At 42.6% G+C, this 25,198-nt stretch overlaps 1 protein-coding gene across 9 annotated transcripts in view; it reads right to left on the bottom strand.

The window, feature by feature from the left end:
* Positions 1–22,050: 22,050 nt before the first annotated feature.
* elavl2 (ELAV like neuron-specific RNA binding protein 2) overlaps positions 22,051–25,198 on the bottom strand; it is a 29,543-nt gene continuing 26,395 nt past the window's right edge. For all 9 annotated transcript variants that reach the window (XM_047595661.1, XM_047595696.1, XM_047595642.1 and 6 more), the window contains one exon: positions 22,051–24,740. In XM_047595661.1, the coding sequence (XP_047451617.1) occupies positions 24,410–24,740 (331 nt within the window). In that variant the 3' untranslated portion in view covers positions 22,051–24,409. The remainder of the gene's footprint in view (positions 24,741–25,198) is intronic.

Raw genomic sequence — 25,198 nt, 5'->3', positions numbered from 1 at the left:
GGAGATGTGAAGCAGCCTTTTCATTGTCTTCATTCGTTTTGGTCTTCACCGGCTCCGCAGGGCTGGTTCCTGAGCATCTCACAGCGTAGATTTGGGTATTTACTCACTGCAAACAGTTCCTGCACAACAAGCATTTTAAGGTTGTCTGATATGTTGGTTATGTAAGCGACTGTCTAGTTCCCTAACGTCCTCTAATTCTTCCACTTAACTATGAAACCTCTCTTTTTAGGCTCATAGTTTACACACAATGTGTCTATTTATTACCACGGAACACCAAACTGTTCCTTATTATTCCTGTTATGACCGGAGAAATGAACGACATTGACCATCTTGTCAGCATCTTTTTGACCTGGGATGATCCACAGAGGCCCCTCCCCTCAACCCATAGGACCCAAAGACCCCCACTAACACCACAGGGCACCCTCAGAAGACCCATGTCCATCATCTGATGAGCTACAACTGTTTTGGAGGCACAAGGGAGTCATACACAATATTAGGGAGGTGGTCATAATGTTATGCCTGCTTTATAGTCTTTGTGCCATAACTACGGTTGGTTCAATTTCAGCTGTAAAAATTTTGAAGACAACACCGTGTGAATGTTTTGTCCTAATAGAGGTGGACAGAGCGGAATAACAACGATACCAGTCTGAGGAATTAGCTTGAAATCCACAATACGTCCAAACAGCAGCAGGTAAACGGAAGCATCAGCGTCACGCGCCGCCTCACTGAGAGGAGTGAGAGCGTTCGAGACGCAGACGAACAAAGACTAATATTGACAGGGGGATGGGTGAGGGAAGGGGGAGGAGGAGAAAAGATACTCAGACAAATAAACAGCAACAAAAATGACAGAGACGGGGACGACGCCAGGGGGAAAACGGCTCTTTGAGAGCAGGAGGGAGACAAACTAACCGAGTAGGCAGCAGAAATGGGAGGAGCAGGGAAAGAGAGAAATGTGAAACCAGGAGGGAGGGAGGGGAGGGGGGGTATAAGCGGTGCAGCCTATCTGGTGGAGGGTGAATGTTTCTGTGTTTGTGCTCTCACGTCGGCGAGCGAGGCTCAACACTTCCCCTGTGGAGTGGATGAGTGTAAGCGTGTCGCGGTTGGAGGCTGGAAGGCCGAGCTGTGATAGCATGTGGTTACCAGGAGCCTCCCGCAGTTGGCTTCTCCCACTTACAGAGGAGGAGGTTGGCTGAGAGCGAGTTCAGACATCTTTCAGTTTCCTGTGATCCGCATCAGCACATTCGCCGTCGCGAATGTGAGTCGGTCCGCGGCTGGAAACCGGCGACGCGAAAGGCCGACTCGACTCAAGAGGCCAAATGGTGCGCGCCCGGCCTGCAGGTGCACGGCTTAAAAAAAAAATAAATAAATCAAAAAAACCTGGAATGTGCCTAATGTCAGGGGAACAGTCTGAGTTACAACAACATATATCAAACAAGGACAGACGGCGCTGACAAAAAGGAACAAACACTGGCTACAAATTGAAATTAGCCAACGGGGACGTAACGGGCTGCTGCCAATCTGCATAAACACTCATAATGTCATACCTTTGTCACAACGTTTGCAGCAGGGATTTGGTGTGTTTAAAGACAAACTGAATCAGAAAACAGGGACTGAACTCACCATCTGCCATGGGCCGGTGTCACCTTTTTCCACGAATGATCCTTTTTTTGTTTTGTGTCAGCTCTGGGCATGTTTTACCGCTGCTGTTTACCCTAGTGATGAGGAGAAGAACGATAGGTTTATGTGCAGTGGTCTCCACATAATTAGGAAAGAATAAGAATTTTGCTCAATTCATTAATTCCCCAGTTTTGGCAAATAAATCCAAAATGTACTTATTTTGAAACACATTATTTATGAGCAACTGATGACTGACCCAAAAGTAGCGGATTCATTTTGATTCCTGCTTTTTAAACACAGACTTTACAGCTTCACAATATTTCACGTTCATCCATTAACACACTCTGAAACACTGCTGTTTTAGCAGTAGACGGACGTAACCACGGTGACGTCGCTCTCTGGTGTGCGGACTACTCTTTTGAAGCTTAGGGTCTGTTTGGGTGTCGCCATCTTGGATTCATGGAGCCAGACAAGACCATATGTGGAGGAGCTGTAGAGGAGAGAGGTTGATCTGACTGAGAGCTAAGGTCAGTCGGTGCGTTTACATGCAGACTTTAATCGAGCTATGCTCAAAATTCGACTTTCTCACTACAGTCCTTGTCCCAGTTTACATGCAGCGCAAGAAAATCGAATAACTGTCCTCCTCCTCCACACTAGGTGGCGATACGTGTCTTTTCAGCGGGATTATACCACGTTAATACGTGAACGCAGTCGTTCATGCGGCAGACCGGCATTTCAAACAACAACCAGACGGATATTAGTACATTTTTTAATCTTGTACGTAATGTTCACGCTACTTCTGGTGCAGGTAAGATCGGCACTATCCCTCAGACGGCTCCGTTTCTCTTCTTCTTCTCCTATGATCGGCTTTCTTGGACACGTTGTTCCGGGGTCACACGCCAGCGCAGCGGTCGTGGAGCATGCGCACGCGCATTATCCGATGAAAACTCCCGATTCCAATCGCATTATCTGGGTGTCTCAATCAGACAATGAGAACGTGTTTACATGCACTCAAGTTCTCCTGTTATAGTCCGATTAAGGCAATAATTCGTTTTTTTTTTTGTTTTTTTTTTTTACGTGCATCACAATCAGGCGGTAACCTGAAGTGCAAAAAAACTGTAGTTGATCGAGTGGCCACTTGAGGCCCTGAAAGGGAGCAGACCCCCATATTAAAAAGGCCAACTTTACAGCAATATTATGTTTACAGCCTGGTACAAAAAATATTCTGGTCTCAATGGTTTATTTCAGTACTCATGACAACTGTAAGGGGGATTATTTTTTTTCTAAGTAGAGGTGGTAGCCTGAGCTAACAGGTAGTGCAGAGTTGGGTGGGCAATGTCCGATATGATCCCATGTTTGGAGTATCCGAGGGTGGGCGGAGTAAAGCTCATCCAACATGCCGAAAACAGACTCCGCCCACTTCGGGCTTCATTTTCAAGGTTCAGAATCCATGATGGGTTTGTCCATAGTATATACAGTCAATGGTCAATACTGACAATATGTCAATCAGAACAGGTGCACCTCTCTTTGAGGTCTGGTATATACTTAGATACAGAATCATCAGGAATTAAAATTAATTGACTTAGTAATTCAGGAAAAGAGAAGTTGATGATTGTTAAATAAGATTCATAGTCTTTTTTTTTTTGGAGCCCGCACCAAGTGGCAATAAGTGGTATTACACTTTAAGCCACTTCGGCATTGCCTTCATTTTTTCAGCCTTGGTGGTTACTTCCATCTTTTATATACAGATTACATTTTCAACATGAAAGATTGGACCATTTTAGATGTGCATGTTTAGGCTTCTGTCGCAGTTTTCCTCTCCACATATTCTAGCGTATTACTTTCATTTTTCCTATTTGTCGCAAACATCATCAAACTAGAGCGGCGGCGTCCCCGTCTCTGTGGATCACAGCCACTTTAACATGAGCATCACTGTCATTTAGGTATTAGCATGTAGGAGCGTTGTTGTGCGGTGCTGAAAGATGTTACCGTGCCGTTGCAGATGACAGTTGGGATGAGGTCTTGTTCGGCGGCGACAGCGCCGCGTAAATTAAACCGGTGACTGACTTGAACTTGATCGACAGTGGCAATCCAGACACTTTCCTTGCCCTTCTGCGGCTGCTTCTCCCTCTGCAAATTGTTGTTTTTTCCCTCTTGTAGCCCCCATTAGGATGATAGATGAGAAGAGATGCAGAGGGGATGGTTAATCTTTCAGGGAGAGAAAGACCGGAGAGAGGAGGGAGGTAGAGAGCAGCGTGGCCCGTACATAAATAAACAGGGTGTAGCAGGAAAATGTGTGGAGGGAAGAAGAATTACGGTGATCACCGCTCAGAGATGGAGGACGGAAGGCCGCGAGACGGCAGGGACAGAGGCGAGCAGGACTGAGCGAGGGGACGGAAAGCGATTGAACGGCAAGAATGAAAGGCAGAATGCTAAGGCTAAGGAGAGAGGAGAAAAACGGGGATATATAACGAGAGGGAGACGGAGAGCAGCGGGATCCTGGTGGGCGAGGGGAGGGGATTCTGGAGGGCTATATCGAGCTCAATTTCTCTGCAGGAGCTGCTTAATGAGCACAGAGTTTGTAAGTAATTATTGGTTATCAACCTGATAATAGTCATTGCTCCATTTTGTGTAGCAGTTTCCACATACTTATACAATTATGGCAATTATTAACGAAGCTGTAAGTATGCGGTGCTGCTTTGCATTTCAAACATATAGCGCGGCCGGGCCGGGCCATTATTTTCGTGTTGTCTAACACAGGTTTCCGGGGAGAGGGAGGAAAGCATAAGTGCTGCGTTCTTCTAAAGCGTAGGGTAAACAGTGAGGAGCCAATTTAGCTTTTTGAAACCGATACCAGGATTCATTTAGGAAAGGAAGGAAGGAAGCCGCGGCCGCTCGCTAGCTCTCTCTGCGGCTAACAGTCGCTTCAGATTCGGCGGCCCCTTTAAAAGAATCAAATGGAAAGACTGAGCATTAGCAGGATGTCGACAGGAATACAGAGGGAAGGGGGACAAAGAAGAAGAGTCAGGCGGGAGGCAAGTGTGCGCGGCAGCCGCCGCTGTGAAAGGAAAGTCATCCATTTTAAGGGCCGCGGCAGAGTACCTGCTAGCTTCTCATTAGCAGGTGAGACACACTGATAGGATCTGGGGATGTGGACGGATGGCTGGCCAGACAGACAGATGGCTCTCTGCTCCATTACACAGGGACACAGCGCTGCACTGGACACACACACTCACACACACACACACAGACAAAAGAAAAGAGCACTTGACTCTTTTAAGAGAATAAAAGAGGCAGAAAAGCATGTAGAGGTAGCAAAGAGATGAACAACACGCAGTAGCCTCAGGATTCGTAGCCTGAACAATGCCCCGAGTTTTTGTTAATGAAATCGCCCTCTTTAAATAATACAGTTTTCTTTTTTTTTCTTTTTTTGCCCCCCTCTTCCTCTTTTGGAAGTATTGGATTTAAATTTCAGATGAGTGCGTAGAGGCGAAGGAGATTGCTGCTTAGCCCAAAAAAAAGCAAAGAAGTCAGCGGTTGCCATTCCAGACTGTGTTGATTCAGTCATCAATTACAGCAGCAGCCGTCGCGATAAATAAAAGTCAACAACTGACTAACTGCAAAGCCCCGTCATTGGCACCCGTCCAGCAGCCGCTGCAACATATTGAGCTATAGACTTACAGTGTCTGTCTGCCTGCATACACACGCCATTGATCTCTATAAGTTCCCCTTCAGAGTCTACACATTTGATCAAAGACAGCGGAGGGCGGATGGTATTTTTCGAAAAGACCAACGATGCACCTGAGGAAGAATGTGAGGAGGGTAGGGGGGCGAGGGGGGGGAAACGGGGTGGTGGTGGGGGGGGGTCTCTTCTGCCGCGACAGATCTGGATCAAAAGTGCCTATTGCAGAATCAAAGTCAGCGCCATCAATATTTCATCATAGGAGAACCTGACGGTCGTTGCTCCCCCCTTCTCCCCCTGCAACCTTCCCAATTCTCTTCCATTTCTGTCCCAGGCTGTGTTGCCATAGCTGTGGGCTACAGTCTGCCTCAGGAAAGCTCACATTTTCCCAGACTGTGGCGATTATACATCATACATCACATTACATCCTGGTCACTGAAAGCGACAGTTTTCTGTTCTAATTTTGAGCCTTAACGGGACGTTTTTTGGAGAACTGAACGACGCCTGGTGAAACCTTGACTCTGAAACTCTGCCGTCGTGAGGACAGCCGGAAGAGCGTACAAATACACTGCAGCTCCACGAGGGCATTAGCATTTAACGTCCTTATAATTTGGCATGCAAGGCCCAGACGTACCAAACCCACATCAAAGACAGCCCTCATGTCGTCCCTATATAAAATCCGCACTTGAACACAGACCACAGCCAGCGGCCGACGAGAACATATGCTGAGAGGAAATAATGCTCCGTAGCAGCAGGTCTGAATTTGTCAGTTAAAATGAGCTGCTGGTTGTCATTCAGTTGTTTTATATTCCGCGCTCAGCTGAGAGAGGATGAAAAACGTCTCTTGCTTTCACCCAACCGTTGCGCATTGGCTCCTCAAAGCTGAAAAGCCAATCAGAGGGGTCGGCTTTAGTGCCACCAGGTCAACCAAAAAGACACCAACGCAGGTCTGGTTAGAAGCTAGTGCGCAGGACACAATCCTGCAAAAACCTGGTCCAGAAACAACACCCCCCAACCAACGAGAATGTCATTAATTTAGCAGGTAACACCCTCAAACGAATGCATTAGGTTCATTCATCACAATAAAGAAACATGAAGAGGTCGCCTCCACGAGGTTTATGAATGTTAAAGTCATTAAGATTCGTCCTCTGGGAACCACAAACACTGGCATTGGTATGGAGATATTTCACAGGATAAGAAGAGATGTTGACCCGGTGGTGGTCTTAAAGAAAAAAGTCAAACTCTAAATCGTTGGATCTGTTGGCCGTGCTTCTCGCCCACCTGCCCCCAGGAGCAGCTCTGGTTCCATGTATTGCCAAAGGATGCCTGGAAGAAACTGGACCAAACCAGTGGCCCTGAAACTGTTACACGACCCGCTCTATTCACTTGAGCCGCAGCTGCAAAAACGTGAGGGATCACGAATACGTTCGTGATCCACGGCATCCACAAGGCTAAACGACAATCATACGTCTCCCAGAAGACATTTAAACCCCCATATGGGCTGTCAAGATGTTTATATTGCACACTGCGCAGCAGTTTCTTCCGTCTAAAATAGCCGGGGTTATACTTAGATGGGTAACGCTAGAAACAGAAGAGGGAAAAAAAAAAAAAAAAAATTATTTGTGGCACAACACTTGTTGTAAATAGAACAACTTTATTAATACGACATGTTTGGGCTTGTGGCCTTGATGACGCCGGTGCCACGAGCCGAAACATGTCGGTCTAATAAAGCTGCTCCGTATACAACAAGTGTTGCTGGAGTCCTGACCCCTCCATAACACTGGAAACTACCCAAAAGCTCTTAACAACGTAATAATTATCAACAGAACACTTCACTTGGCCTAAAAATTCAAACGTGTCCTAAATTTTAATAACCGAACGTCCATCACGGAGCCCATTAAACCGTCTGGTTCACTCTAATTAAGGCCAAACGTTACCATCAGCTCCCACCGTTCAGTGTTTGTGTGCGCGTGGAGGGGTTATCTCTGCAAAAGGATACGTTTAAAAATACCACTGAATGTGTCTGCGTACGCAAAAGATTAAACCTTACGAGCCATCTATGCAAATAACGCTCCGACGAGTTGAAAGGGAACTTTTAGCGACACAGTGTGTCACGTTCATGGATACAACCCCAATGTGTCAGAATATTTGGATTCTTCTGCGATCCCAAAACAGGGAGGCAGCGACGCTCACGCTGTGCAGAAACTAGGCTACGCTGTGCTTAACATGGCACCACACCGACTAATACAGGAAGAGGTTAAGCTAATGCAGAGAGAGGAGAGAGAGAGTTACCCCCACCTCCCCAAAACCCACCGCACACATGAAGGGAAGGGAGGGAAATGAAACTTCGCATTATTTTTAGAGGGAAATTATGTCTGTGCATCTTAGTAATTATAAAGCAATTCAGAACTGACTGATAGGCCTCCGGTTTACTTTTTCCTTTTTCTTTTTTCTCCCCCCCCCACCACCATCCCCACTCTCGCAGTCTTATCTTTTCCCACCACAACTGCACAGACTCCTACATGCATTTTAATATGGTAATTATCGAGTGAATTCTAAACACTAACCGAAAGGAAAAGCTGGCGAAAGCATTTAAAATGGGATTGAGCCACCGGTTTCCCGTATCAACTCGACTCATGCTTCGCTCACTTCCTGATTAGGAGGATTTATTCGGGGTATTTATAGCCCCTGATCTCTTTTGTGTCTACTGGCAAGGCGAGCTATTTACAGTATTCCGCTGCCGTCATTTGGCTGATTTGCAAACGTGATAAACTTGAATGAGGGAGCTTCATCATTAAAAAATGCTATCATTGTTTAGCCTCAGACAGCGCCGGCCGGCCGTTCATTAAGACGTGGATTCATTCTGAATTACTGAAAAAAATAGTCCTGGAAAGCTGGGTTTGCAGATTGTTATTTGCTTCTTTTTTTTTTTTAATCCCTCAGCTGGAGAACTAAAAAAAGAAAGGATTGGTTGTTTGACAACCTTGGTCCCAAAGTTGTTTTATTTGGCAGCCAGAATGAATGAAGAGTGAGCGTGAAAGGGGGGGATGCGAGGACCTCCCAATGGACTCCTCTGTCTCCAGGCAAGTTTTCCTCCTGTTTGATGGAGCTCAACAGACACGAGTTGCTCACACAGAGGCAAAGTTAAGAGGAAGCAACAACTGCCGTGCCCTGGCTGACAGCATCTGAGCTAACCAAAAATCAGTTGCAGGGGAAGGGAAAAACCAAAGTCGTTCCTTTCGTTTCTTTTTTTTTTTTTTGTCTGTTTAAGAGGTGAAGGAGGACAATCGATCCATTTGTTTCATGTTTGTGTTGGTGTGGGATGGACCGTGATGCTGTGTCTCGCTGGAGAGCTGCTGTCAGTCTCACTGCACGTTCAGTCGTGAATCCGCTGATTCCAGCAGCAGGAAAAATATATTCTACACGTTCTAGCTTGAGTAAAAGCCAGGGTGGTCCTGAATCACCACAACATTATGACCACTGACAGGAGAAGTGAATAACGCTGATCATCTTCTGACGATTCTATGTTCGGCTGTAGGACCTGAGATTCGTGTAGATTTTACTTAGACATGTAGCACCCGCCTAGACCAGACCAGGAACCCCACTCCTTGATGGCAGCAGCCATCCCCAAAGAAACAACACAAGGCCTGGCCTCCAAATTCACTAGATCCCAAACTGATCCAGTATCTGTGGGATGATCCACAGAGGCCCCTCCCCTCACTACATAAGACTAGGGCTGCACATATCGATCTAAATATGGATAATATCAATACCCAGGCTAGTATCGGTAGCAGTAGCAGGATGAGATCAATACTTTTGTTACAGTTTATCCAGTAAATTACTCGTCACAGACTTCATGCAGATTCTCTCCAAGTCTGCAGGAGCTTCTCCATCCTCATCCGTAGTAAAAGGTGGATATGGAGTCTGACACTCAACTCCTAACCAAAAATCAGGCACAGCAGCATCGCACAGCTGGATCTAATACTGATATTGAAATGGAGTTGGTACTGAGAAGAGAAGACAATTATACAGGAAGCTGAGCTGACTTTGTTACTGACTTTATTTTGCATTGTTGTTGTGTTGTTTACATTGTTATATTTATATTTTTGTTACGTTGCTCCTTTTTCTTATTTTGCACAGATTTTTTTCTAAAACTATTATATGTAATAAAAGGGGAATTATTTAATTTTAATACTGTTAACTTGTTTTATATTGCCATGTAATAGTAGTTAATGGAAACAGGTTTATTTGACTAAGCATAATCAACTAAATGCAAAGTTACAAAGTTATTCAATGATCAGTCTAAAAAGTATTGGTATCGGTGCCCTGTATTCACTAGGTATCAGACTGATACCAAAATTCCCAATATCGCCCACCCCTACAATGGGTCAACAAAAGAAGACCCATGTCATTCTCTGAGGAGTCCCAAGGGAGACCTTCACAATATTAATGCTAAGTAAAACTAGTTGTTTACAAGCTCAACATTGCATAGGAAGAAGACATATACAGGATTTGATGGGACCGGTCCGTTCCAACTGAGGTGTTTGAATGCTTAATTATTACATGTGAATGTAGATGCTGCTAAAGCTTCAAGATGCTGTACATCCAAAAACAAAGCTGACACAAGGGCACCTGGACTTGTTAGGGCTCTTGAAGATGATTTATCATTCGTTCAGATCTACCTGACAGGTGGGGAATTGGAGTGTCTATTAGGAACACCTGTGGGTGGTGCTAGCGTAGCTAAGGATCACAACAAGCCTTCTTTGAGCATGGCTCAACAACCTCAACAGTGGGTCTGAAAATCAAAGTCAGACTCAATCTGTTGTAGTGGAAGACGTCCCACACATCATCTGGGACACCCTCACAACGTCCACAAAAAAAAACAGCCTCTCAACTGGAGCCAAAATTAATGACACATGTAGGTGCAGCATAACCCCGTGTGCACATATGTATGCTGAACGCCCACGGCGGACATTTTTCCTCCAAGTTGGAGGGAAGAAGAGGCTCAGTCTGATTCGTGAAGTCGTAATCACACGTCTCCATGTTGGGGCTGTCAGGTGCCGGGTGAAGTCCCTGATCAGCGGCTGAACTTAGTGGAGAAGGATGGGAGGTGATGTTTGGCTGAGTTAAGGTTTAATCTGAACAGCAGCGGCGCCTCTCACTGCTGTGTGATTTCATTGTGTTTAGCTGGCAGGTACTGTAGCCTCTCGCTCCAGTTTTTTTTTTAATGTCGTGATAAATCCTACTTATGATTTGTCCTTTCTTCTGTCCCTTTTCGCTGCCTACCTCTCCTCCCCCCCCCCCCCGGGTTAGCTTTACAGCCTAGCCTGTGGGCCCAGGGATGTTGTATTAATTAACTCGCCTCACTGCACTCTCATCAAGCTGCCGGTAATAGGCCCCGCTCCAAGTTTCCCTCCCGGAGCGCACCAAGATGGCAGCATCCGTAAACAACTTCAAATTTACGGTACTGCAGTCACGGCGCCGAGGCCCCTACTACTCCTTCCAGTGAGGGGAAGGCAGGCGGGAGCGTGCAATCCAAAGAGAGCCTCGCCCCGCACGCTACTGCCGCTGCCACCGCCGCCACCGCTGCTGCTGCTGTGCGGTTTAATATGTAAATGCATTTTGGTTAGACTCAAACTGCCATTGCAGTCATCTATTTTTCCTCCGCCTCTCTGACGTCTGTGATTTGCAATTGCTGCTCGGGAGAAAGCGCAATCTTTTTTAATGTGCGCCGCAGTACGGAATGTGCCGACTGCTCGGCGGCGGCGGAGCAGTCACAAACAACTTTGTATACCTTTTATGTGGCGTGATTAAAATGGTTGCAAATCTTTGTAAATATTAACATGGCTTGACAAACAGCCATGCAAATGACTGTGTTCCTCAGAGAGACAGAGGCTGTGGAGAGGTAAATACTACACCGTGTTACTGGAGCAACATTCGAGCTGAACTGTTGAGGAAACATTCCCTAGATTTGATTTGGAACGTTGAATATTTAACAAAGTGTCTTGTTAACACGGATTTAAATGATTTCCCTATTTTGGAAATATTTAGACATATTTACCTCACTGCACATTATCACTAGTATTAGTTTAATAGATCCAAGGCATCCGCATTTCCTTACTGTCTGCATATACTGAAGGGCAATGGGTTTTACTACCAACAGTAAAGAGGCATAAAATAAAACTAAATGACCACAAAGAGACACAAAATAAAGCTAAATGACCACAAAGAGACACACAATGAAGCTAAATGACCACAAAGAGACACACAATTAAGCTAAATGACCACAAAGAGATACAAAATTACGCAATAAGATGCCCAACAACCTCAAGACGCAAACTGATTGTAAGACACAAAATGACACAAACACACAAAATACATCATAAAGAAACGAAAAATTAACGTTCACAAAGAGGTGTAATAGAAACGACAAGAAAGTGATAGAGTCGCAAAACAACCAAAACACACAATGTGGTGTGAATGACTGCTTGTTTTCGGTGATGTAACCGCGTCTGTAAAAAGAGTCAGAACAATCACAAAATACAGTGAAAAAACAACAACAACCCAAACAACAGTACACATATAGACTCTAAATGACTGCAACACGCAAAGCGATGCAAACCCTTCACAAAGAGAAGCAAAACAAGAGCACATCTGAAACCAACGTTAGTCAAAACCCATATTTCTGAACTTTAGTATCAAAAGGATCCTCTTCACTGAACTCTGATGCTAGCATAGCATAGCATAGCATAGCATAGCACCCAATAGCATGAGCAGCATTTTAACATAGTTTTAGTACATTAAGTAATTTTTACTCTGACTGGTGTCTATCAAGAAAATATGCAAAGTCATAGAACAGCTAAGCTAAATGACTTGTTACAGAGAAACTTCTCACTCTGTTAGCTAGCACACAGCATCTAGCTAACAGCAGCTCAGTGGCGCTATCACCTCTTCCTGCTGGACAAAACCTTTCTGATGATGTTTCAGCATAAACTGAACATTACAGGGCTGTCAAACTCACTACTCTTACTAAAATAGTGGACAAATGAGGAGTAGCAGCTACTTTTGTATTGTATTGAATTTTACAGGAATGTGGATAACTCACTTCAAAACTGTTGGTTTTCAGTCTTTGCATGGAAGGTGAACAGATGACAGGTCTAAGTATTAAATCTGGAGTGTTTGTATACCAGCAGTTATACAATATGACTCTTTCTAGGGACAGAGACACTTGGTTAGCTTCATATACAGCTATGCTGCCTCTCCCATACATTAACAAAACCACCGGAGCCCCATAGCTCTCTATTCATTACCAGGAAATACATCATCACAAATGTACTTCTCGAAGGTCAGGTGGTCTTCACCTCTGAGTTTAATATCAAAACAAGCAAATGTATTTTGAATAGATTCTAGATTAGTCTCCGGTACACATGTTGGGGTTCATTTGAATCCAGTTCATTGTCTTGACAGTACTCACAGTTCCTGGGATGCTGAATGTCGTTAGATGTAATCTGGCAAAAACCCTCCTTCAGTGATGTCCCATCACTGTGAAGAAACACGTCCACGTCCATTAGTGTCCAGTAGGTTCTCAGCAGTTTGCTGCAACAAGTGTTTCCCAAGCACAAGTCTCTCCTGCTGCTAGCATGAGAAGCTAGCCAGCTTTAGCTTCAATTAAGTAGAATTCCTGATGGAAAAAGGCTCCCACTGGGCCTCTCATGTCTCTCAAGTCTCTCATGTCTCTGAAGCAAACAATTACAATAAATTGTACAGGCTAACTTTAAATATTGTTAGTGGACAAGTTTAGTGGAAGTTTTAGTGGCTTTCTTGCTCCGTCTCTCTCCTCTCGGCCCCACTCCACTTGAAACCAGATAGGTTAATTGTCTAATCAAATATACGCCTGTCCATACATCTATAACACAAGACTATGGTGCATTCAGGAACCATGTTGACCATAGGACATCCCATATACTCAATGAACCTTACCCAAGTACCAGTAGTTTTCTATGTAGTTCATGCATTTTGCACTTTTGCGCCGTGGGCCAGATTAGATCCTCTGGTCTCTGGTGAGGCAGTTTTGGCCCGTGGACCACATGTTTTACACCCCTGCCATAGACTATACGGTCTAACAGTCATGTAGGAGGATTTAGTGCAAGGTTGATATCAGAATTCATTCATTTTCATTAGAGTGCCCAGTGTAATGCAAGGTGAGTGTACTATGTGTTGGGTCGAAGATGGAACATTATGTCAGAAACCACAAAGGTTATGACCACATGATGAACAATTATTACAGAGGGATGCAAAATATAAAAAAAAGACCCAGAATGAAATAATGGTAGAGAATGACTGCAAAAGACCACGACAACAGATCCAAAATTACTACAGAGAGAATCAAAATGGGCATTAAAAAAAGAGGCACAAATAACAAAGAGACTACTTGAAATTACAGATGAAAAGCAGCCACAACGACCAGACAGAGACACAGGAAGGAACAGTCACTGGAATTTTATGTTTCTCTCAATCTAAAGTATCTGGCCTTGCATGACTGTGCCTGGGCTTTCTATACTGTTTCAGTCTTGAGCATTTCACTCTGAAGCCAACATGAGTTGGTCAGGAGCATCCAAGCGAAATGCAGTAAGCTACGAAACCGAGTGTGAGTCACGCTACCAGCAGCGCATCACAGCAGCTCTTCATTCTGAAGGCCAAGCACAGAAATACACCGACCTAGCATCATCCATAAACAATGATCTGAGGTTTTTTTTTTTTTTTTTTTTTCCTGTGGACATAGCTTCTGTCTGTTTTCTCTCTCAGTGGCAGCAGTGGGTGAAAATAGCCCTCGCAGAGACACACCCAGAAGCGAGTCATATCAAACATCATTATTCCCTGGGTAAATATTGTGAAGAGATCTCATCTTCACTGGTTGCGGAGGAAATGAGGGACGAGGCACTGTTCCCGGTCAGCCTTAAATCAGGCCTTATTACAGCCGAACAGACGCTGGCGAGAGCAGCCAGCAGCTACTTCACCCCTCGCCTGGCACGCATGTAAACAAAATGATGCAAAACTTGCGTCGCATAAATGCATGGACACATCATAAACATACAGAGTGCAACCAGATGTGCAACACAGAAGCAGACTCCTGCAACAAACAGACACAGTCATGCTGAGCATTCATCAAGGCCTCATGCATATATCAACACACACAGTGGGGAGCTGCAATCTGTCAAGGCTTCTGCATGCTTCCAGTCCCATCCTTAGCTTAGAGAACGAAATTCTAAAATGCTTCCTATACGGGGAAAGGGAAAGAGGAATTACAACCGTAAGCTGGACAGAAGCACGCAACAGAAGGTGCTCCACACAGACCAACATCAGCATTCATAGTATTACCTGCAGCTGCTGTGCGAGTGATAGAAAATGGCCAAAACCGCAGTGCATTCCTCACTCTGTGTTGTGGCAATAAAAGAATGTGACTCATATTGAATCTAGCAACGGCGTATTCGTTTACCTGAAAAGATTTCTTAATATTTAACTTGATTGTGACAGCATAGTGACAGGTTTTAATTAGAAGATAATCACAACAGCGAATTGGTTTCCTTTCTGATAATATGTTTGATGATATGACATAGGTATTAATGTTAGTGATGATTAAATCTTTATAAAATAATTATTTTCACAACTCCATTTGCACCAGCTCCACAAGCTGTTATTGCTTTTGTTAAGTAAGCTTTGCAATCCCCTACACACTAACCTTGTTAGTCTCATGTGTTTCATGATAATTTGTTCATTAAAACACTTTTGTCCTTTTGCTTTGCTTTGATTTCATGATTATTTGCCTCATTGGCCGTAGCTTGTAGTGTTGGTACAAAGGAGTTACTCAGGGATCTATTTTAGTGCCTCTGTTTTTGCATTTATATTGAATATGACTGTATCATCAGCATATTTTTTTAAATAATGCTCGGTCTGTTGAATAGACAGAACAATGTGAACACTCTTGTAAAAGACTGTTCCTGCTGCTGAGTGAGCCTTTCCAAAATGTAAATTTAGCAAGAATTAAAATATATTCAACATAATGCACATAATCCTTTGTGTTCTTTTCAGATTAACTGTGTGTCAATGAATCTCAAACAGTTTAATTTCAGTAGATCTAATGCTGAATCGCCAGAACAGGCAGCAAAAAGGTGAAATTATTGCAATATGAATATATATTTGAATTATAATAAACTGGATGTCAGTGCCAACTTTCACATATCTGGCTATGAATGTAGAATGATCAATCGATTACTGCCAGTGTAAACCATACATGCCGCTGCTTCACATTAGAAGCATTTAGGTGGCAAATCACATGTTGGCTTGATGCATTCATGCAATGTGTTAGTCAGTGAGTATAGCACAAACTGCTAATTCTTAACCAACTATATGTCATATTCTTGGCTGTGGATCAGTTTGGGATTCATCTAAGAGTAAAGGAAGAAGGAGCAGCCACAGTGAACTGCTACATGAAGAGCTACAGTCGACAAGCTACACAACTTCTCAGCTTGGTTATCGATTCATTTTACTGTGCTGTTATTCACAGACCAGTGTTGTGTGCAGCCTAAAATCAGATCAGATGATGGAAAGTGGCCAAATTTTGCCCTTGACAGTAGCTTGTTTTGCTGTAATATTATGTACCCGCTGTTCCCCAACTCCACAAATTAAAATGACCAAGATTACCACATCAGACTATAATACATGGTCTAATAATAGTAGTTGAGCTAAGATAATCTCTCAGTTGAAAGTCACACCGTTGTGTGGTGGCTCCAGGATGGTGGAACTCACTGTTAAGTCTTCTTGGGGTGTAGTGGGCTATAACTATAGCTATAGCTATAACATCAGTGAAGGGAGGTGACCACTTGAAAACCCCAATGATGTGCTGCAAACTGCCTACTGCTGTTGGCTAGGCTAGTTAGCTGGTGTCTTCTTGTTGGTTGCTAGCTGGCTGCTAGCCTGCTGATCAGTTTTACAGTTTGCCTAAATGTGTTTTGCCTCAGATCTTGGCACAAGGGAGAAGTATTGGTTGAAATGTAGTCGCATATCCCATTACTTCTTACTGAACCTACTGTCAGGGTGGTTGAAATGCTGGCATCAATGCTGGACTCTACCGGGAGATGGGATTACGTGGGCCTACTGCTGTTGGCTAGGCTAGTTAGCTGGTGTCTTCTTGTTGGTTGCTAGTTGGTAGCTGACTGTTAGCCAGCTGGTTGTTTTTTTTTTTTTTTTCAGTTGGACTGAGCTTCTAAATGTAGTTTGCCTCGGATCTTAGCACAAGGGATTGTAGCTAAGTATTGTGTAGTAATGAACACCTGTCTACTTAAAAAAAACACATTGTCGCCAATAAGGATCCCTTGTGAACACCAGGACCCGTGAGGTTTAAACCCATTCTTAAAAGCCACTGACTGGAAAGTTGCCTTAATTCAAGAGCACCTTATTTGCCCATCACTGAAGGACAAGACTCGTCGATAACAATCAGCAGCAGTGCAGTCTGCCTCCTAAAGTGTGGACTGAAGTCCTCAACGGTTCCCTTCCAACAGTAACTCATCTTTGATTTCCAAAGACAACAGTCAGAGGCATGGATTTCCTCTCAGTTCTCTTTCGACTATCGGCGAGAGCTGAGAAAAAGAGAGAGACGGAAAATAGAGACAAGAGAAGGAGCCATGGTTTGTTGATTGCCGTCCTTGTGCCGGCGGCTTGCCACAGTCGCTATTCTTGGGGCTTGTTTTTGCGTGGGGGTTGAGAGAGAGGAGAGATTTTGCCACGGCACTGCAAAATGAGAAATGACACGGTTTCCCCAAACGTGGCGCCTCATCGGCCCGCTATGGATTAGTTAAGGCTGTTATTCTAATCTGCGCCCCTTTTCTTCGCCGCCTCATTATGGAGAGGAGGTGCCAAGGCCTCATAGGGAGAATAACATGGAGCACGGTTGAGAATCGTTAGGGGAGATGGATGATGTCTTGTTGATGGAAGTCAGTGTTGATGTGACAGGGCTGCAGGAAGCCGAGCTCCAACCATTTGTGATGTAAGAACTTAAATCCAATCACTGAACATGTTTGACCGTGGACTGCAAGAAATTGGAAGACAGCAAAACAAGGTCCTACACAGAGCTGGATGTCTTTGATGTCTGTCAAATGGAAATATGATGCAAAAGAGCAGCATTCAACGTTGTATACGGTATTATACTATGAAAGCCACGCTGCAGTTCTGTCAGAGGCAGCCAGAACAGGACATTTCAGAGTGAAGCATACTGAAAAAAAGGATCTTATTTCCTTGGACCCTCAAACATTTAATTAATTTCAAGCCAGTCAAAAATGCTACTTTAACTCCATTACACTGTTTTCAACTTTGCAAGTGACTCGTTTGTGCACAATCAACAAGGACCACTGATCACCACTTATCCTCTCAAACAGACGACAGCAACGCGTCCAACCCTTCCCCTCGTAAAAAGAATATTTCAGGATGTACTTAACGGGCGAAACCTCGTGCGCAGAGAAGGCACTTGTGATTATCTGTGACACCGGGCCATTAAAAGGGATCATATACGAGGCACATAAAGCACCGCAGTTCATGCACTCCACCCCAATCAGCTTAAAGGGCCCTTTCACTTTAACATTTCGACACCATCTGCGGGTGAAAGACTGTGACAAAGACTGGATGAGCAACTGTATAGCAGAGGAGGTGAAATGAATTACACGGATGCGTTGCAACCCGGAGGCTTTAAGAGGTGAGGTTTGTGTGCTTGTAACGTCAAGGATGGCACATCGTCGATAACATCGTCTTCACCCATAAATATGAACATAGATGTGTAATGTAGCATATGTTTCATTTCGTTGAAAATGAGGTCCTTTGTTGTCATGGTTACCGCAATACACATTAAGACCATAGGTTTTCAACAGGGGGTAAAGGAACCCTAGGGAGGAGAGGAGAGGGGTCGCAAAATCTTTGGTTGATTGGGCATTTTTCATGCTTTTTTTGTTGTTGTTGTTTTTAATTTTCCCCTACAAATTTAAATGTCTGTGAATTCTACACATTAATATGAATCCAACATATTTTAATAAAGGGATAAATAAAAGCTAATTCACTTTCAGTTTGAAACATGACCCCATCAGGAGCCTCCCATGCTAACGTCCAATGTTTTGTCGTCCCGTCCATCCACCCCAACCTCCTCCATACATGGACTTGGTCACACCACCTCCTGTATTTCAACCACCATAAAAACTGTGGGCAGTAAAAGCCACATTGCTTTTCACTGCCTTGTGTTTCACTTAAAGGATCAGAATCATACCTCTAGGTAAGTCCAAGATCTTCGGAAAGCTGTCATTGTGGTTAGGGAATCTGTCCCCACGCAGAATGCTCTGTCACAGAGATTGTGTCCTATTGTGTCGAATGTGCGTGCCTGAAGACGAGCTCTCAGCATGCACAACACGAATGAGATAGGCCTTTGTGCCTCAGTGTTGCTGGAGAATCTGAACAGGAGAGTAGGTGCAAATTATAAATGAGCATAACGGTAAGGCTTGGTGGGCCATAAATCACATCAGCAGACAGACCTTATGCAAATGTGTTTATGTGCGGCTTTGCCGACATCAGCAGCTCCGGACAAAATGTACAAGCATATTTTATTTATCTCTCGTCTCAGAACACACCACGCTACAGTATGTCAGCTTTCACAAGTCCAAGGGAGGGGAGGGGACAGTTATAAGGGCAAGAGTAGCAAGTAGGTGTCACAATAATGGAGAGACCATCTGTGTGACCCTTTTCTTCATTTACACAAACTGGCAAGAAGAAAATGTGTAAAGGACGTAGCACCGGAGCTCCAATGTTCATGTATTGGCCTACGTGGGAACTACAGGTCAAAGCTACACAAGTTTACAGCTGTACATCAAGGACAAACAGGATTAGTTCATATATATAAATATATATATATGGGCCAGAAAATGTAACCAGTAGACTGAGAGCTTTATCAACACAGCACAGACAGCATCAAGCACATTTCTACTCAGGCCAATTAGAGTTTCTCCTCAAGCACCTCAGGAGGCTTCTACACTTCACAGCAGGAAAAGGTAGCTAAACTAATTAAAATATAAATATATATATATATAGACATAGGTTTTAAACCGAGTCACCTGCACACCGTGTGCTGCAGAGGTATTAATAGTACTCTAAAAGTCATGGATAAATAGTTAAAGGATCCAGCTCCTGCCTCAGACTGAATTAGCTGTACTGTACTTGGTATTTTTACAGCATAGTTATGTGAAAAAGAACGTACATCAAATACATAGCTTTTTTTTTTTTTTTTTTTTGACAAATAAGCAAGTATTTGATCATCTTGAAAACTGTGCCTAATAATAGTACAGAATCGAATACAGCCCCAGATTATTTGGCAGTGATTCTAACTTACTGAGAACTTATTGAAACTTTTGACATCTGGTGTTCTGTTTGCCATTTAAGTATGTCAGCATGCTAAGATTAGGAGCTCACTGTAGCCTTCAGGAAAAAAAAAGTCTCAAAATGTCTTTAAATTATAATTCCACTCTCTTAAAAAAAAAAAAAAAAAAAAGATTTCTGCAAGTGGTGGTCCAGTGATGGATACTCCAGAAAATTCATCTCAAAAGGTCGGATGCAAAAAAAAAAAAAAAAAAAAACATCCAAAAAAAAAAAACAGGTAGCTAATGTTTTGAACTTTGAGGTGTCAAAGTTCATTTGTCTACAATTGCAAAGAAATTGGCCGCGTTTGACCTGCGTGGGAGGAATGTCAGGGAAAGAGCCTTTGCTGTCTAAAAAGAACATTAGCTCGTCAATGAACACATGGGCAAAGGGCGGCTCTATTGGAATAATGTGTCTGGGGGACTGGTCAGCCTCTGGTCTGCATTATAAACAACACAGGCTGCCTGTCTGAACCCAAAGTGGACAGGGTATTGATCCTATGCACACACGTTCAAAAAGAACTGGAGGTTAAATGCAATGGACTGATTTGAAACAATACATGCAAAAAAATCCCCCAACATAAGGAACTTACATGGAAGACCTGTCAGGCTGATGTGAGAGAGCTACGAGATGCTACATCTGCTAACGTGGGCAGAACTAGGGTTTGATGGACAAGGTGAAATTTTACCAAATAATACCTCTATTAATACTTTCGTTAAATACCATCACTAAAAAAAAAAAAGCAAAGATTCTTCAGGAACATAATTATATCAATCGTATGATTCTCTGAGAGCCAACAATTATAAGGGATTTAAGATAAAAAAAAAAAGAAAAGAACTGTTACTATACAGAATTTAATACTTTTTAATACTTACACTATACGCTTGTCTGCTTCACTGCATGTACGTTTAACATTTTTCTGTTTTAATATTCAACTCTGATCACTGGAGCCTGTCTGACAGTGTTTCCTATTTATGATCCATGTTAATGTACATTTTTTTGGTCTTGTGCGCCGAGTTGAAAAAATAAAAAGCTGTTTTGTTTATATGTACATGACATTATCTAATAATACCAAATAAAAAGACTTCCTTTATTGTTTTAGGAAACTCACTGAAAACCTCAAGTCAAATAACTCAGGATGATGTGACAACTTTAATCCCCTTTTATGTCATCACAAATTTTGCTAAAAAGATGCCGTTACACACACACACACACACACACACCTTGTCCCCTCGCCAAACATCCTCACATCAGTATCAGTGTTTTCAGCACCACAAACCAGAAATCCTGACATATAGGCTACACAAATGAATCTTTTTATAAAACTGCTTCCAGGAAAGATGGCTCCCGTTCAACACGCAGGCTAATGGAACAGTAAATATTGAGGAGGCTGAAAGCTTTTTAAGCAGCTCACAGAGTAGCTTCCTTATCTGCCGGAGCTAAACAGAGAGCTGGAACATGATTGAGCACGCCATAAATATTGTTTTCATTAAACCGAGCAATGTGCTGGAACTTTTTTTTTTTTCCACCCCTCCCTCCTTCTCTCTTTCTCCTGATGGTTCCTTTTCAAAACAGCATTGTGGTTTCTTCGGCGGCTCCAATCCAAGTCCTTGCAATGCCCCCAAAATGACAGTGTGAGGTGGCTGCGCAGTAGGGGAAGCACACTTCAAAGCAGGCCATTTCATCTTCAGCGGCTCTGTCAACCTCAAGTGGAGCGTGAGGAAAAGAGAAAAAAAAAGAGAGAAAGAAAGGAAGAGTGGGGGGTGGGAAATCAATACTCTATATCGGGCGTCTTCCTTCAAGCCTCGCGCTGCTCTTTGTGACGGCACATTCAAGCCAGCACCTCAACTGTGCCCCAATTATCTGTGGAGGTAACTTGAGAACAGATCAACATTCTGGGAGACGTGTGTGAAGTGCAGCTCTTTCAGATACAGTCCATTAAGTCTTCCTTTAACCTTGATGCGCTTCTGAAATGAAAAAGTACAAACAATACAACAGCTACAATGAAGAGTCTGAAATAATATCAGGTTCAATTAAAAGAAGAAAACACGTGACTGTTGGATGCGTCTCATGTTGGTTAGTGAGGGGTCTATTAAACATGGCAGGATATGCAATTACATGTACCACTTTGCTTTTATGGGAATAATAATGCTTCATCTCAATGAAACATTCAATAACAGTAAAAATATAATTTACAGTAATTTTTTTTAGGGTTGAGTGGTGGATTATCTGAGCCAGTTGTTAAACGAATGAAAACAAACAAACTTGTGCAAAGAGGAATGATGGGATCCATTCACAAAGCTGCATTGCCCTTCAACTTATTTATTGATGTACTGAACATGGGAAAAATCCAAAGTATCCAAACACAAAGTAAAACATGTACATCCTTTTTAAATACTCAAAAGATATTCTATTCCAAAAATGCTGCAAACCAAGTAAGACAATACAACTTCAAATAAATAATCATTCTCATATTAGGAATTGAGATAAGGGGGCGGGAGGGGACGTGTTTTTTTTTTTCTTCTTTTTTTTCATGCCGGACCATCTGCACAATTTGCCAAGACCAAATCATCATGAAGAGGTTACAGAGGAACAGTTTGTCTGTTTGTTTGTTTGTTTGCTTTGACAATGACAGGTCAGGCATGAAAAAACTGAGTCGCCTCCACCCCCACAGCAGCATAGTATCACAACTCATCTAGACTTAAAGTTTAACTTTTACAATTAACACAAAGAAGGAATAGATAAACAAGAAAAAGCAGTTGCGAAGATAATTCTATAATGCATAGCACACTGCTCATTTAAGGGGAAGCATGACCAGTAACTGGTTGAGATCAAGACCAAGCAGGATGCAGGTGCAGTATTCAGTGCATCTAAGGCTCAACCGGCCTCCGTTTGTTCAAGATGAGTTAGATGTTCCACAAACGTTTGCAACCAATTTTGTTAATGGAACTGCTTCACTGTCCTTCCCCCAAAGTGAATAAAGCAATATACACCTTTTTACGATTTTAAAGACAGGTTATATGCATTACGTATATATATGAGTATGGAAAAAAAAAAAAGTAATCAAATAGTTCAAAACTGTGGTTTATATCCATTCTTTACCACATAAATATATATCTATAATGTTTATATATAAAAAACGAAAACAAATGTCTATAGTTTAATACTTTTTTTTCCTTTTATACGAAGCAAGACTATCTACAGACCAAACAACCAACAAATATGATGCACTGTAATGCTAGTCCATAGGACAACAAATCAAGTATTTCAACGGAAGGCAAACTGAAATCAAAACGTTAATATCCAAAAAGAAAATACCTTACATACTCTATGAAGGAAAAATAATCAAAACGATATATATAATATCACACTTTCCAGTGAAGTCCAAACTAGAACCAAAAGAAGTCTGCCAAATACTCAACATAAAAAAAGACTTATTTACACAGCTCAAAGCTCAGGAGGAATCCGCTCTGTTCTTCAGACTCGTCTTTTTTTTTCTCCTTTTTTTTAAGCAGCTGCCTTCATTGGCTTGTCCTCAATCTTTCATACAAAGTATGTAAAAACCCTTATTGGCTGATATTAAGACAAAATCAGTCTAATGATATATCGTAGGTACACCACAACACACCATGAGCTCCATCTGAAGGGAATCTTAGAGGAAGAACTGATTTTTATTCCCCCAGTTACCTTTTAAATATCTCCATGTTATAATTTTGCATGCACGTTTTTTGCAAATAAACCTTTGTAGTTTTGTTTTCCAAATCAAATCGGAAAGCGAGTTGCTCATCGTTAACACCCAGGATGACGGGGGGACCCCACAGATGATTTTACAAATGAAACCAGCACTGCCACTGATTCTATAATCTAAAGATAATACAAAGATCTCAAAAGGTATCTTTTACATCATAAATCTCTCCAGAAATTTCAACCACTGCAAACTTTCTTGTAAAGTTCAAAAGCTCACAAGGTGTCATATGAAGATATTTCTCAAAGTATCCAAGTCAAAATATTTTGTTCCAGGTCCAGTAAAAAGTTTCTCCAAATTTTTCTTTTTATAAAAATAGATGCTTTTAAACCCACATCAAAGAGGTTCTTAGCTCTTTGGCAAGGTACTGCTTTAAGAATTTTTTTTTTGTCTTTTTATCCATTAAGTTTACAATAAGCAACATTATGCAGCCAACAAATAACCAACTGATATTACAATAAACGGAATACTTACAAACTCAACAAAACTGCAAATAGTTCAAAGTAAGTACTTGCTAACCACTGAGGGCATAACGCACCTATGGCAAATCAGGACACAGAAAGTACAAAGAAAATCACTACACATAACCGTACAAGACTTACTGTTTCAAAGCAGATGTGCAACAAAATGACAAAACCTATAGTAACGTTTTAGATGGTCCATCTGTTAAGACAGCAAGAACTTCACAGGCCTTGAAACCTGCAATATTTTTTCTTGTTTTAAAGTATATTAAGATTCAAAGCGTAGCAATGAAAGAAAAAAAAAAAAAAAAAATCACATTGTTGGACGCTAAATATTGTTTTTCTTTGCAACACTGATTTACAAAGCTGTTTTTACTAACGTAGAAATTTACGGTCAATACGCTTCCATTTTCTGCTTCCGTTTTCTGGTGAGTTTTCTAGAAACAATCTCAGTGGGTATTAGGCTTTGTGTGTTTTGTTGGTTTTGAAAGAGACTTGCAGAACTCTGTCCCCGAGGCGGTATCCATTCAAGCTGGCGATGGCCACAGCTGCCTCATCGTAATTAGTCATGGTGACAAAACCAAATCCTTTGCACTTGTTTGTGTTGAAGTCGCGAATAACCTTGACATTTGTGACGGCACCAAACGGCCCAAACATCTGCCAGAGGATGCTCTCATCTGCATCTGGAGCCAGGTTGTAGACGAAGATACACCAGCCAGTGCCTGCGTGCCCCGGGATGTTGATGCCAGCCAAGCTGGTCACCCCGTCAATGGCCATGGGGGAGAACCTGCTGTAAAACACAAAAAGCAACACGGTTTAAGGCGAGAGAGCAAAATGAGCAGAAAGCATGAGTAGAGACACTGGGCCAAAGGCCTAACAGGACCTGACAAGTCCACAGGGATACGGTGACATAAAGTTAGTCCCATATATATGTGTGTGTGTGTGTGTGTATATTATATATATAGACAGCGACACAATCGTCATTAATTCTACATGCCACCATATTAGATTTGAAATAATCTAGGAATCGTTTAGGAATTACCACTATTTTTATACAAAGTCTCCTCATTTGAGTGGCTCAAAAGCAGTTGGACAAATTAAAATTACCACAAACAAATGTTACATTTTTAATGACTGATGTCTTGAACCCATCAACATCACCAAACGCTGGGTTTGCTCCTTTGGTCTTAAGTGAAAAGCAGCTCGATCAGGTTGACATGTGGTCAAAGACTCAGACACTGCAGAATG

The sequence above is a fragment of the Mugil cephalus genome, chromosome 1, assembly GCF_022458985.1.
Source record: "Mugil cephalus isolate CIBA_MC_2020 chromosome 1, CIBA_Mcephalus_1.1, whole genome shotgun sequence".
Classification (NCBI taxonomy): Eukaryota; Metazoa; Chordata; class Actinopteri; order Mugiliformes; family Mugilidae; genus Mugil; species Mugil cephalus.
This window is presented reverse-complemented; position numbering and strand designations above follow the sequence as displayed.